The 14,787-nt window shown below is 40.8% G+C and overlaps 1 protein-coding gene across 3 annotated transcripts in view; it reads right to left on the bottom strand.

Moving 5' to 3' along the window:
• The window catches only part of SLC7A11 (solute carrier family 7 member 11), a 113,469-nt gene that overhangs the window by 30,430 nt on the left and 68,252 nt on the right, over positions 1-14,787 (bottom strand). For all 3 annotated transcript variants that reach the window (XM_087736048.1, XM_087736047.1, XM_009468745.2), the window contains 2 exons: positions 12,516-12,615; positions 9,326-9,370 (listed from right to left, as the gene is read on the bottom strand). In XM_087736048.1, the coding sequence (XP_087592174.1) occupies positions 9,326-9,370; positions 12,516-12,615 (145 nt within the window). The remainder of the gene's footprint in view (positions 1-9,325; positions 9,371-12,515; positions 12,616-14,787) is intronic.

Below are 14,787 nucleotides of genomic sequence, written 5' to 3'. Positions count from 1 at the left end.
TGAATTCAAAGCACCGCTCAGACAGAAAGTGCACGTGTCAAAGCCAAGGCAGGGGATTCAGGTTTGCAGAGTGTCTTTCTGCGTGCATCCGGATCACTCCGGACTCAAACTGCACGGCACACCACGTTTTCCAGCCGTGCGCTCTGTTTCCTCTCTCTTATGACACAGCACTGCTGTTGAGGGGGACCCGCTGCACCCATGGGGCAAGGGAGACCCAGGTGTGGTAGGAGAAATTTGTGTTCAATAGCCTAGAATGGGGAAAATAAGAACCAAAGGACTGAATCTGCATCCTCAGTTAATTATGAGATATTATATACAGTAGCTAGTGTGCTAGAACTCTCAAAAATTGCAGGGCCAAAGAAAAGTCTGCACCGCAAGAGGAGCATGGGGTAACCCACATTATCAAATCCAAAAATCTAGTTCAATGTAATTGAAGTTAAAAAAAATAAAAAGAACTCAACTACTTGGTTTACTTAATTTGGTTTACCAATTTCAATTCCATCCTGACCTTTTCCCTGTTTTAACTCAAGCTGTTAACACAGTTAAAGTCACAGTTTCCCTTGTTCACTCCCACTGGTTGGAAATATTTTGTGGCTTCAGTGGCCCTCACCAAATCCTATCACAGACAGGCCCCAAGTATGCCTCACAAGCAAGTTGCAGCCCTTGAAAGACTTGCATGTCTCCCATGCAGCTCACTTAATTGCATCCAGCCTCAGCAGAACCAACAGATTGTCAAGGTTAGGGCATTTACAGCGCGTCTCATGGCGGGTGGGATGGAGAGGGGAGAGAGAAGGAGAAGCTGGAGCCAGAACTCGGCTGAACCTGCCACAGCATCTGCTGCTCCAGCATGGACTTTTCCTTCAGGATCCTTTTACTTGTGACTCTAAAAGTTCCACTCACTGACACGCAGGACAGTACAGCAGCAAAAGCAATATGTCCTGAAGGAAGTCTGGTGGCATTTTCTAAAAGCTTGTTATTCCTTATTGATTTCCCGGCATTCCCATTAAGAATTAGGAGGCACTGCAAGAAAATCTGACTGCAATACTACTATGTCTAAGCTGAGATCATAGCTGGCCACAGAGTATCGTCAATACTTCTCCCCCTCGGCTTTCTAATTGGTTTTGAATCCAAGCTGCCTCAAACTATCACCAAAAATTAGCTGAGATCAGGTGCAAAATTAAGTAATAATTTCTCCTTCTTACTGGCAAGTTGTACTTATGAAGCATATCATGTCACAGCTAACGCCTGCAGTGCCTCCTACATAATAGTTTGTCAAGCAGTTCTCAGCCCGGTGTTGTACCCATGGTCTTCAGGTGACACAGTTTGGGAAACCCCTGTGTACCAAACTATAGGGCAATTAAAGTCTCCCAAACTAGGAGTTTTAGAGAAAAAATATATATAAATAAAAGCAAAGCAACTCAGAACATTTGGATCCCACTCATCAGAAAATTTCCAGCCTGCAGCAAGAGAAGCAGCAGCATCCTTTAAATAAAAAAAAATTTTCGTGAAGTGCAAAAAATTAATGTCTACTCTGAGATTTCAGGAATCTGAACCCATCAAAAACATGCATCCAAGACTGAAATACGTAGTCTCAGAAATGAATTATCAGTCATTTATACAAAACTATAATGAATGAGTTGACAATGTGAGGCATGCAAGCAGTAAGTAGTTAATAAGGTTAGTGAGAGAGCAAAAGTAAAGGAAAGCTCATTTTATCAAGAACAGTTCCATGCTGGTGAGCCAGCTCCCCTATAAGCCAGTAATTGTGTTTGAGAGGGAGAAACAGACACACAAATACGACTGAATTACATTCTCAATTAAATGGTTTTTCATGCAATTTACAAATAGCAAAACCCGTGCTTGGTTTTGTTTAAGTATATTTGACCTGGTAAATTAATTTGTTTTCTTTATTTGGCAGATTCAGCTCCCCATTAAACGATTTTATAGTTCTGAAGACATGATTGTGAATCTATCATTTTATCCCTCACACAGGGCACAATTAAACTGTGGAAAGTGATGTTGGATTCACCAGTGTTTGGACACCTCCTCTTCTGAGATGCTGAGCAGATAACTGAGGGAATTTAGGTAGCCTGTTAGGCTGTCAGATACAGTAAAATTTAGAAAGAATAAGATTTCTATTGAAGTGACACATAAAAATAGCTGGGGGGAGGGTAATTAGAACATCCTCATTCTATGATGGAGAACAGTATTAAAATAGAAAAATAACCCAATACACAAATAATATATTGAAGAAAAAATGCAAATGCTCACTTAACTGACCGGACTTTCCCTTTAAGGTAATCTGATAAAATCACATGAGCAAATGGGCTTTGCAAAGTATCTGAAAGATTAGCATTTGTCTCTTCTGATAATCTTCAGATAAAATATCACAATGTAATCCTATAATTTCTGCACTGGCTATTTGGCACCATAGTCTGACAGGAAGAAAATGAATTGGAGTTAAAGGTACCTTTTACAAGTAAGCGGAACAGAATAACGCAAGAAAGATTTCAAATTCCAGGTACCAAAACTATTCCTGCTTATATCTAGGCAGGATACCTGCATCCAGTGTCAGACTTAAAAGGAAGGAACTGTATTAATGCCCAGCTACTTTGTGAGAAAGGTTTGTCCAAAGTTTGTTTAAAAATAAGATTGTATCCCCAAGGGGAGCACCCCAGGTGCTAGTTACTCAGGTAGGGACCTACAAAGGCTTCCTTGTTCCACGGATACCATATGAGCCTTTACAGGACTGGGACCTATAGAAGCCACACCTAGGGTTCAATAAATCTGCTAAAGCCTTCAGTTCGAGGAGTAGACATTTAGATTTTTAAATCCAAATAAACTTTTTTTTGGTTCCCTATAGCCCATGGCATACCCTTGACCTTAGAAGGACATAAGATGAAGCCAGGAGGTGATACCTTCCGCTCCATAAAGTGGATAGAGAAAAGAAAGGGAGGAGAGAAAGGAGGGAAACAGGAGGAGAAGAGATAAAGTAGCCCACCATCCATTTTCACAGCAAGTTTGTGCCTGAGACAGTTCTCCCGAGTCCTAGTTCAGTGCTTCAACTACATCATCTGTCTTTTCTGAATAAAAGGCAGTGATGAGGTGTGTTTAAATGACAGACAGTATAGCGGCAGGGAGATGAACTTCTGACTTTATTCATTTTCTGGTCCCTAAGATAATCAATATCAATATTAATATTCCTCTTCAGAGTAGAGCTTGTCGTTAAATTATAAAATAACAAAAATGAACAAAGAAGCAGAGAGGCAGAAATAGCAAAAGCTTGTATCCTCTCAATTAACATTAAAAATATTTTTCATTGTTCTGATTACTAGGAATAACTAGTCAGGGTCTAGATTTGTAGTGAGCAACAGTGCAATTCAAGTTTCTGATTGATTTTGGAAGGGGGGGGGGGGGGGGGCATCCCAATGTGAATTACCAAAAATCAGATGGCTACAAACAACTAGGGAGCTGGAAGAGTTTTGGTGTCTTAGCCACCATTCTCCTCCCATCTATCTGCATCTCTATGATGCTTAGACACCCTGAAAAAAACTCTAACATCACATTTCTCTCACCCAGTCCTCATAGATGCAAAGTGTGACTTTAAACATAAATTAGTACAAATGGGTGGCACATATATAGACTAATTAGACATGACACTCACATTATTTAAACCCAATATAAAAACAGATTATATCAAATATTTTGATGTCCTGATTCTACAAAATGTCTGATGACATCAAGCCTTGGCAACTTGCTATACATCTACTGCTTCTCAGTTCCTTAGAAAAGAAGGAATAAATGAAGTGAGAAGAACACTGGAAAAATCTAATAGACAAACTGACTAATCTCAGACCCCAAGGTCATAGCAAAGCAATTCATTTCTTGGCTTTTCAACAGCACAAGACATGATTTATCAATCTGAGACCAGGCTTATAAACACTATACATCTCAATAATATGTTCTTTGCACTGTGTAACTTTTTAAACAATGATAGATTGCCTGGGCTGGACCAAAGTTATTTTACAAACAGAAGCAGTACATTTGCAAATGAAATGGCCCAATAAGGGAAGGGGAAAAAAAAAAAAAGAAAAAAGAAAAAAAAAAGAAGAAATGATTATGCCAAATAGCAGCTATACTTAACTGCAATTGCAAAGGAATCTAACTTTTTGCTGTGAAATATTTTCAGAATCCACATCCTTTAAAAATCTCCTATCTATCATTTTATACAAATGAAATTTAAGACCACTAAAGGAAAAATATTTCCTAAGTTCAACAACAATAACAAAAACTTACACTGCCAAAGAAATATGGTTTTGAGTTAAAGGAGGACTGTGAATCAATACCTCTCATTGCCTGTTTGGTCATAGACTTCCTTGAAGTCATTAAGGAATTCAAGTCTTAGTTTCCCTTCCCTTAAAGTGAAATAATATTTTCTTTCTCTTCCAACAAGAGCCTAATCTTTATAATTTGAAGTGTTGGGGCTCATCAGCTGTTCATACTGAGGACGTAGAACGTATATTTTTTAAAGCAAGATTCTCTTTGGCCAGCATCTGACACAAGCTGGCCCTGACTCTGACGAGGCTCTAAAGACATTGCCGTAATGTAAAAACACTCCCGTGCTGTTTTCTCATCTGGAGTCTGTCAAAATTCCTGACAAACCAGAGCACTGATCCTGGACTCTGCTCTGCCTGGGAAGGGAGGAGGGAAGCGCCATTCAGGCACAAGCTGCTTTTAGGGTCTTGATTGACAAAGCTTGGTCTGTTTCTTGAGAGTAGAGTGGATGCTCAAGAATACAGATGAGCTCAAAGACTATGTATAAGAAATGAGTTTGAAAGTTCAACATACTTGATTTCCAGTCCTCTAAATTTACTGCTCCAGGAACAGGGCTCCTGTCAATTTTCAGGTGACAAATTCTCTCTCAGAGACTCGGCTGTTCCTTCATTCACTTATTATTTAGACAATACAATACAATCTTGGTTTGAGTAGGGCTGATCCTTATAATGTAAGAAAATCAAAAAGATCAAAGCTGCACGTGACGTGGCTGCATGAGGTTATTTTAGTGAAGCTCTGCTTCAAGGATTATTCAGATATTTCATTTCAAACAGCAATCGCTATTGACCCAGCACACATACAAAGCATAATTTTCAAAAGTAAAAGAAATTTATTATTATACTTCAACCTTGTTCCACATATTCTTGATAATAAAATTATTTCAGGCTCTTTTAAAAAAAATTGTACATTAAAGCAACCGAACACTGCAACAACAGCTCCTTGTAAAACAAACATCAACTTCATGTTGCTTCAGGTCCTACTAATGCGGTATGAGGGAAGCACTTTAACAAAAAGGAATAAAGCAATGAGTTTAGGCTTAAAAATGAGACATCAAAAAGGGGTTTAGCAGGAGACAGAAAGAGCTGCTTTTACATCCTATGATAACTGGGGTTATAATAATGTCCTTTTTCTTATACAAAAGGACTGCGACATTTCCAAAGTGAGAACTCAGCACTACTTCCAAAAATCTGTTCAAAAAGTAACGCCATTCACTTTCAGTTTTTTTTTCTTGCTTTTTCCATTTTCCCTTCTATAATTTAAAGGGCGCTTCCTCTCCACTTGGCTCATTTCCACTGTCTCTGTGTCAGCTCTCTCTATCTAGGATTTCATATCACCTAGGTAGTTCAATGCCTCAGGCCCATATTATTTATCCTATTTATAGACCTAAATCTGCCATTTATTGCGCCTGGGCAGACTGCTGCACCAACACAGACTCCCACAGCCTTCAGGAGCCCTTTCTGCCTGTACAAACAGCCACTCCGAGGGAGCACAAAGGCGGCTTTCAGCTAGGCAAGGTCACGAGCACCCCCCCTTCCCCTGCCTCTCTCCTACATTTCCAACGGCACTTGCTGTACTCCAGCAAGCTTTCCTGGTGCCGCACACACCACAGCAAACAAAGCAATCCCTATCTGGAAAACTTTCATGTCTAAAAGCAGATGTTTCCACCTGCCTGTGCATTTCAGGGTATATTCTAGGGCCCTGACCCATCTCTCTCTCACCCTCCACAATACCACAAGAGCGGAGAGGGAGTCCAGGACTCACCGCATGAAAAGGGGCTTAAAGCCAGGTCTGCACAAACGTGGGCCCTTGGCAGCTCCGCTGCAACTCTCTGATAGAGCATTTCTGCATTCCCCCTGCTGTAGCTGTGCTATCCTCTCCCACAACGCTTTCGGTACACTTCACTGCGGGTTTGCAGCAGGCTGGTTAACATGGGGACGGTGCTGATCATTCATCTCAGCACCAGCTGTCAGTTACTTTAAAAGCTGCTGCACACCTGGAAATACGCAACTGTGACTGATTCTCGGACAAACATTTACCTTGGCATGCACAGTGCGAAAGGCACCACCATGTTCACCTCTGTCACTGTAAGTAATTTGCATCCCTAACCATTGACAAACATTACAAATTGGACACCTGGAGCTGTTACAGACTCTAAGTGGTTCAAGCCTGTACTTCGCTCTTCCCTTTTAAAAACAGCTACATAATACCTCTGCAGCACTATATGCAACCTCTAACATAAGGCATACACATAAGACATACAAGCAGAATGAAAGACAGCATTTTAGGTTAAAAAAAATAAATAAAAAGCAGCTGAGTTCTAATAAATGCCTACAACAGCAGCACGTTTAGTGGCTCACCTAACACCTGCACTGAGTTTGGTGGGAGCTGAGACAGCTGCCCCTGGGATTAGTCCACATTATTCCATTGCGCTGTACCTTTGGGAACGGTGGTGGAGCAGGCCCCCGTTCAGCAGGACATATTTCTAACACAGCCATTCACAGGTGGCAACTGGATAAAAAAATATTCCAACTGTTTCATTGAATTGCTTCTTTCTGGTTAATGGAGTCCAGAATCCCCATTTACAGGTGGTGCAGAGGTCTCCATCAGCACAGCCAGTAGCAATCCACTTGCTCTGCCATCACCTGCCACTTATTTAGCAATGTTTAAAATCCCAATCTCTTCTACCGTATATTTGTACCTGCACATGGAGATTGTGATCCAAGGCACCCCACTGCAAACACTGGGAATCTTCCCTTCTCATCCTCTCAAAGTGCAGCCCCAAGAAGAAGAGCGATGAAGGGAAGCTTTAACAGCTTTGCGACAACATTGCACATGTAACACTGCGCTGGTTTTTCCAGAGCCGTCCTGGAATACACCAAACCAGCCAGGCTATGCGGCTCGCCCCCCGGTCCTGCATCCCCACTAGCAGCACAATTAACATCAGCAGCACTCCAAGGGTAACCTGGCGAACAGAGAAGCTCTCCCGAGATTGGGGCAGAAAAGAGTGTCTCCCTGCCTCACACTCCAACCGCAATGAGGAAAACCCCCAAATCTAACCCACACCACCTTTCTTAGCTGTGATACAACATGCTTCAATGGGTGTTAAAAAAAAAAAAAAAAAAGGAACTATGCCTTTCTGTCCTATGCAGCAGAGGGCAACATGTTCAAAAATATGCACTCCTTTAACTAAGACCACAAGAAAAGGAAGTCAACATAAACCAAAATAGCTGTAATGAAAATTACCAATAATTTCAGTTAATCACCATACAGTTCAGAGGACTGCAGTGACACATAAGTGTATGAAAAGTTCCAAACGGTGGTAGGCATGTGCATGTTTAAAAACATCACGCAGTATTGATGGTAACCACATGATAATTTACAAGTTATATCACTTCTAGTAAATGCTTTTGATCACATCACCAAGACTCTGGCTCCTCACCCATCTGCCCAGAATTTCCTGAAGCAGTCCAAGCCTCGGACCAGAATCACTTCACTCCTTTATTTAGTTTCACATTTCTTTTCAAGTCAGTCTGCCATGCAACAATTTCTCAAAAGTAAAAAAAAATGTGGGTTTTTTTAAGTGCCTGCCTCCCCTGACTTTATAAAGCACACAGCTCCTTGGTGTTTAAACCCAGATTTGCTGCTAGATCATCTAGCCTGAGCTCTGTGTGTCCCAGGCCTGGGAAGCTTTAGCCAGCTGCTCTCCATCAAGCCAAATGACCTGTGTTTTACTAACGCACAGCTTCTGAAAAGGTGTTCTGTCTGAACTGAAGACTACCACTGAAAAACCCAATTTTACATAGCTAACTGTGCTAATGATTAGTCAACCACCTTATTAAATATTAATGCTGTATTTTCTACCTGCATTTGTCTGGTTTGAGCTTCCAGTCGTACATTCCTCAGTATACAAATCTTGATCACATTAAAGAGCCCGTTAACACCCAAGACCCCTCAAAGGCACTGAAACAACGGAAACCTGCCAGTCTTTCTGCCATCCTCATGTTTTATCATCAATTTCTTTATAATTTTTTTCAGATCTCTGTTGAAAATTACGAACAGCATCAGGCTTGGTTCAGACTTTGAAGAAACCAACTAAAAACCTTCCACATGCTCCCCACTGATGGCTGTTTGGGGTTTTTTTTTTTTTCTTTCTTTACATGTCTCAGATACGTAGCTTTATATTCTCTGAGTGTACAGTGCTGGAGGTCTTTTTAAACAGTAAGTTATTTGGTACCCAGCCATATATCTTATTTTAAAAAAGATCTAAGAAAATTATATCTACCCATTAATTTTTAATCAAGTAAATTTTTAATTTCCTCAAAGAACACAGTTTGATTTGACAAGGCACATTTTCTTTAATGTTTAGAAAAGGTTAATATCGTTTTATTACTGGTTGCATGTACCAAAACTTATCTACCAAATCAAACTCTGTAACAGGACAGCTTTTCTTTCCCTATTTTACAGACAGGCGCTGTGAGAGTATTCGTCTCTCTGGTTTGAAGCAGACTCCCACCAGTATCCCCTGTTAGGCTTAATTGGATCAGATGCTGTGCTATGTGTGTTCAAGATCCTGCAACTCTGAGACATCTAAAACAAGCAGAACTAAGTATTTGATTAATATTTAAACATAGCAAAACTGCCAAATATTGCAGCAGACAAGTTTCTTGGGCAAGATTTCCCTGACAGGATACCAGTAACTTCCACTGAAAGGAGCCACTGATAGTTACTTGTATCCTGAGGGGGAGAATCAGAGCCCTGGAGATCTACTTAGTTTTCTGCTTTCTGTGCACATGAAGGCAGAATACATAACAAGGTCACGACAGGCCAAAAATAGCAAATCTTCAAGCAGTTGCAATTCAAATAGATGCCAGATCTGCTGGAAAGCAAGCAACTTGACCAGCATGCAGAATTTCTGAAGATCACTACTTTTATAGCATTTTAAATTTTACGACCATTTTTCAAAAGTCAAGAAAAATATTAAGGTACATACTTTTCAGGGTTTTCCACTTCTTCAGTAACAAAATTGAGGTAAAACCTAGAAAAGAGTTATAAAATATATTGTAAGGGCTTGGTAGATTTTGATTCTGTATTTCTTTCCCAAAGAATCAAGAAGATGCTTTTACTTAAGCACTGCTGTTAATTATAGTAGACTTCGCAGACCCATGTTTGGATTAAGGAAACTGTGAGACTTAACCTTCCCTCATTGCCGCACTCAGGAAGGGAATTCTCAGAAAAGACAGCAAAGCAGAAAAAAGACAAAAGCCACGTAACATTGGTGTGGATTGAAATCAATTTTTTTCCTCAGCATACTAGGCAAATTGTGGTTTACCCTAATCCTGTACACAAACACACACGCAACCTCAAGCCTCGTATTTTATTTGCGGCTATAGCCTTGTACAATTTCAGGTTATATTGGCAAAAATTCTCATCAGGGTAATCAGCAAGGACTTCTTAACAATAAAAGTGAATGAAGCCTCAAGAAAACCCTCCTAAAACCAGGATTTTGACACTAGAGTGTCATATACGATCACAAACCCAGGCTGCTAATCCTGCATGCTCTTGCACAACCTCCAGTACAGGTTGCACTCTGGTTGTATTCCAGCAGCGTGCAAGGGACAACTATGTATGGGAATTCATAGGACCTACTCACTGGGAATTCATAGGACCTACTCACTGGGCACAGCCCTGCATACAAAGCAACCATAAGCCTCAAGGTCACTGAACCCTCTGTTCTGCATTTATTAGCACCAGGTCTGTGCATCGCTGGATCACACAGATGCGCCTGGCTCAGATACGGCACAAAGTCACATCCTGGCTAATTAAACAGAGCAGTCAATGCAGTGTTTATGCTGGCTTTCTACTTTTAGGACAGACGCAGGAAGACAAACGATATCTGACCTAACAGTCCTACAGTGAATAAACAAACGGTACCTGATCTGGCAGAAAGTCTGGGAACTTTTCTCCATCACAAGTCTTGGGCCAGATCTGGGTTAGCAGAACGAGTTAGCACTGGCTCACAGTTTTAAAAAATGTGATTTTGTGACTGAGCATGAAATTCTGTAAAACTAGATTTGCCACCTTATACAAAAACCCCAGTACTTGTTTCTAAACTTGCTAGTGCACAGAGCACAAGAGGTTGGGATAGTTCAAAGGAGAGATGGCTTCTGACAAGTAAGACGTTCAGCTGCTTCTTTCTGATCTTAGTCCTGCTTCTAGACAGAAGTAATTTGACAGCCTTGCATCAGCCCTTTTATTGATGCAAAGACATGCTTCCTTGCATTCTTTTCTCTACTTGCCCTTTTTCACCCAGCATTTTATATACCCAATAGTCTACAGTTGCTCTTTGCAGGATGAACCCACACATATAAGAGATACTACCTTTGTTTTGTTCTTTAAAGCTGTATCATTAGAAGTTAATAGTGCCATAGGCTATACATAAAATTCTGCCTGCGTCCTGGGACACAACACCAACACTTGCAACACTCCTTCACATTCAGCTTATTGGATTGATTTAGCCCCATGAAACTGATAGTGCAAGGGTATTGACACTCCACTTAATGGTCTGCTCTGCTGTGCTCTGAGGCAATCAATTTGAGCTGGTGACAAAGACAAATAGGCAGCTGGGAAGAACCACTAGCCAAATTAGGTCTTTTCCTGCTAATTTCTTTTATAAGTGCCAAATAAGGACCTTGAAATAAAAGTCAGAAGGTGTAAAGGAAAACCAGATGATTTTTATTGTAGGGGTTTGGAATGTTAGGTGGAAAATGGAAAGAAATGGGAAAGAAGAAACAGAATAACAGTATTTTTGATGTAGCATTTTACAGTAAACTAACTGTGCCTTGATGGTGAATAATATTAAAGAGCTTTTAAAATTGCCTTCATACAAAAATGTACAGTTAGGTTAATATTTTAAAAGTGAGAAACCATCACATGTATGGATATGAGAGACAGAGGCGGTTATATGACAGAGTGGGAAGAAGGTAGAGATTGTCCACATAATGAGTTCAATTTCTTTGAGGGTTCAAAATATCAGGCTCTTTTCTTATACATCTATCACAGATAAAGGCTTTGGACTCTCTTGGGTTCCCTCCCCCCTCCCCCCCCCCCTTTAATATAAAAGTTCTGTTCAGTACTTCAGCGTGCATGTTGATAATGCTCCTGCAACCGGGGAGCTACAGACAGGCAGAGAACTCAAATGCTCGGCCCATTGTCCCTCCGAATTAAATAAATAAAACCCTTATCTCTCAGCCCTCGCCTTTTGTGCGAGGTAAAGAACTTGGCTGCCTGTGAGGCTATGGAAAGGAAAGGGAAGACCTGTAGACAAAGCTATCTCAAAATAAGCCCACTCCGTGCATTGTAGTCTTTTTTTCCCCCCACACTGCTGCTGCAAAAGCACGTTGGCACTGTGCAATGTGGAGCCCTCACTAAGCATGAATAAATCGTAAGGCAGATTCGAAGAGCGGCAGCACCTTTCAAACCAGCTGCTGTATACTTTGGTGGGGGAGAGGGAGAGAACTTACTTTCAAGTTCTGAGCAGAATTCTTGAAGGCAGATTCTCATGCCTTTGCTCACAGTCAATAGCACTTGACTTCTATGGAAGCCAATTGCACTCCTTGTTAAGTGAGGTCCAATTCCCTCGGAGCAAGAGGCATAAGAATATAGTTTTTTACCTTGTTTTGTGGTCTATACTGATGTTATTGTGGTATTCTTCAAATACGGCTTTTATAAAGCAAAGGCTGAGGTCCACAGAAGTGGGATGGAGATTCACAACTTTGTAACAGTTCATAGATTTTTCATGTAATAACTGACTTGCTCAGAAAAAATTAAAGCTTCATTATCCCTTTTATCCTTTATTCAAAATACCTAATGAAAATTTAAGAACATTCCTTTCTTGTCTTTATTTCTAGTCTTAAGAACAGAAATAAAAGTCTGATTTTTTTAGTGTTCAGTGCATGTTTACCTATTGTACACTGGAGAAGAAAAATCTTTCCTTTGTAGAGCTGCTTGCAGAACAACTACTGAGCATACGGAACAGTGGTGAGACCTATGCTTACTACACAATGTAGTTTGGCAAAAAGTTGTGGAATGTGCTACTCATTTCTTCATATAAATAAATGTCTTTGTTAGGGCATATTAGTGTCTGTTTTCAGGACAAATACTTATGGGTTTCAACAACTTACCAGCCTGAATAGGCATACATTCCTGAATAGAAAGCAAGTGGTAATCCCATAACACTGGCATCATTCCCTGCAAAGGCATTTTTAAAGTGCTGTGTTTCTCCTGCAACATCAACAAAAACAATATTGAAAAATAAGCTCTTTTGTCACCTACTACTTTAAAGCAAATAAATATATCACACCATGGAACATTTAATCACCCAACAGTTCACTGACTTCAAGTTCTGCCCTTGACCTTAATTTCTGACCCAACCCTTGCAGCTGTAGTCTGCCAGCAATTGTAAAAGGTTTCGTGGTGTCCCTAGTCATGCAATAGCAGAATTTGACCGATTAGTTTTTTTCAAAGCATTCTGAGCTTGATGACACTCACTGCACTGTCATCTCCAGCAGTGACTTACATCAACATGAAAGAGCATGAGCTCTGTAGTTTTTGCTGTGGAAAATTTCACTTGTTTAACATTTTAATCAAAAGGAACATTGCTAGCATTTCACTCACAAGCAACATTTTTTAAGGTAAACAAACCCAATATCTTAAACATTTCTACCACTGAAAAATTTAGTAACTCCCTACCACATTATAGTCGGTACTATATTAATGTTACACTAAGTAAGAATTACATATCTGTAAATGCAAACCTGTAAGAGTTGTGCTATGCTCCTATTCATTTATAAGGTGCTCTATGGTTTGTAAGACCTCCCTACAATATCCCAAATTTCCTGAGAAACAATGATCCTTCACAGAACAGGAAGAGAAAGAAGAAGAATTCATTCAGACTTAAATTAGCGGTGAGTAAAATCCTCTATCCTTTACTCAGTTTTTACTGAGCCCAAAAAATTCCCAATGAAACAGAGGCTTTTTGGGTAAGGGAAGAGCTGTGGCCAGAGGAAGGTCCCAGTAGGGAATCAGGGACACTATCTGAGCTACTTAAGGGCAGCAAAATCCATCCGAACCTGGGTCTAGCCTGCTCTAAAGGTCTAGGAAAAATAGGGTGGATGGGAACAGAGAGAAATTTTGCACATGAAAGGAGGTGAGGGAAGAGGCATTGAAACTGCCAGAAAGGAAGTGAAAAACATGAAAACAGAAATAGTGAATCAGCAGAGCACTCCACAGGAAAACTTTTATTTGAGAGGCTATTGCTAACCACAGAGAACTGCCTGTCCCAGAGAAACTGAGCTCACCTGCAGAGCCTAGTGTTGTGCTGTTGACTCAGATGGGAGGCTTTGTGAAGCATCATAAGAGCATCGCCAGGGACAGAGCCAACAACTGTGATAATTTTTGTTAGATAATAACTGCCACCAATTCATTAAAAAGTGTTCCCCGTTCTGACCCTCTGTGCCAAATGGTCCTTGTGCTTTGTGTGGTTATTGTCTAGCGTTATTGGCACGAGCGTGAGCTGGGGCTCGTCACCATCTCACGCCCGCTGCTGATAGGGCTGTAATGGAAAAGTCTCTTTAGGTAGCTGAGCATACGTCAGTGAAAAGAGTTTCTCTGCCAGCATGGCATTACCCAAATGACTTCCAGTGAACCAAGAAAAGGCCTGTGCAGTCATGTCCGTGCTGCATGCTGCTGGGGAGGACAAAGATGTGTTTTCACACTCCTTGCTTATGCAGCAACATTGATAGAGTCTGTAGAGTAATTCTGGCCCTCCAAACACTTCTGCTTTCCTTACCTATGCTTGGGTTAGCCCTAGACTACTACCTTTTGCTTTTTCACTTGAAAGAAGTAAAGCATGCACGCAGCATGAGCATCCAGTACTTGCAAGCAGGAAGCCCATGAAAGCAATAGCTAGCTACGGTTTCTCTTGCCAGTACAGCAGCTTTAACTTCACAATTTACATCACCAAAGTAGAAGAACAGCATCCATGGTACTGCTTCTGTCATATATTCCCCAATTCTGAGCCCCCTCCACCACCACATACCCAGTACCGAACAGGACTAGGCACTAGCCCAGTTAAAGGACACACATTCTGCCTGGACTGGGCGTGTGCTTTGGGGAGGCGTATGCCCATCTGTCGTTAAAACCCATCCTGCCCCTTTCACAAAGTTCACACGAAAGGCAAATTACAGAGAAGAGTAATCCTGTTGCTCATTTGAAAACTGAGTCTGATCTAAACAGACTCATTGGCATGCTGAAGGAAATACCAGTTCATCCCAGTGTAGTTCCACTTCTAATCAATTACATGACAGTACAGAGCTTCAGTTAAACAAGCACAGACTAATTAAGAGATTTTGCTGCTATAAGCATTATTTGGTGGAGGCAGATGGGGAAAGACTG

This window comes from Nipponia nippon, unplaced genomic scaffold, assembly GCF_047370975.1.
Source record: "Nipponia nippon isolate SJK-2023a ecotype South Korea unplaced genomic scaffold, ASM4737097v1 scaffold_6, whole genome shotgun sequence".
NCBI classification, from domain to species: domain Eukaryota; kingdom Metazoa; phylum Chordata; class Aves; order Pelecaniformes; family Threskiornithidae; genus Nipponia; species Nipponia nippon.
The sequence above is the reverse complement of the archived record's forward strand: the minus strand, read 5'-3'. Positions and strand labels throughout refer to the sequence as shown.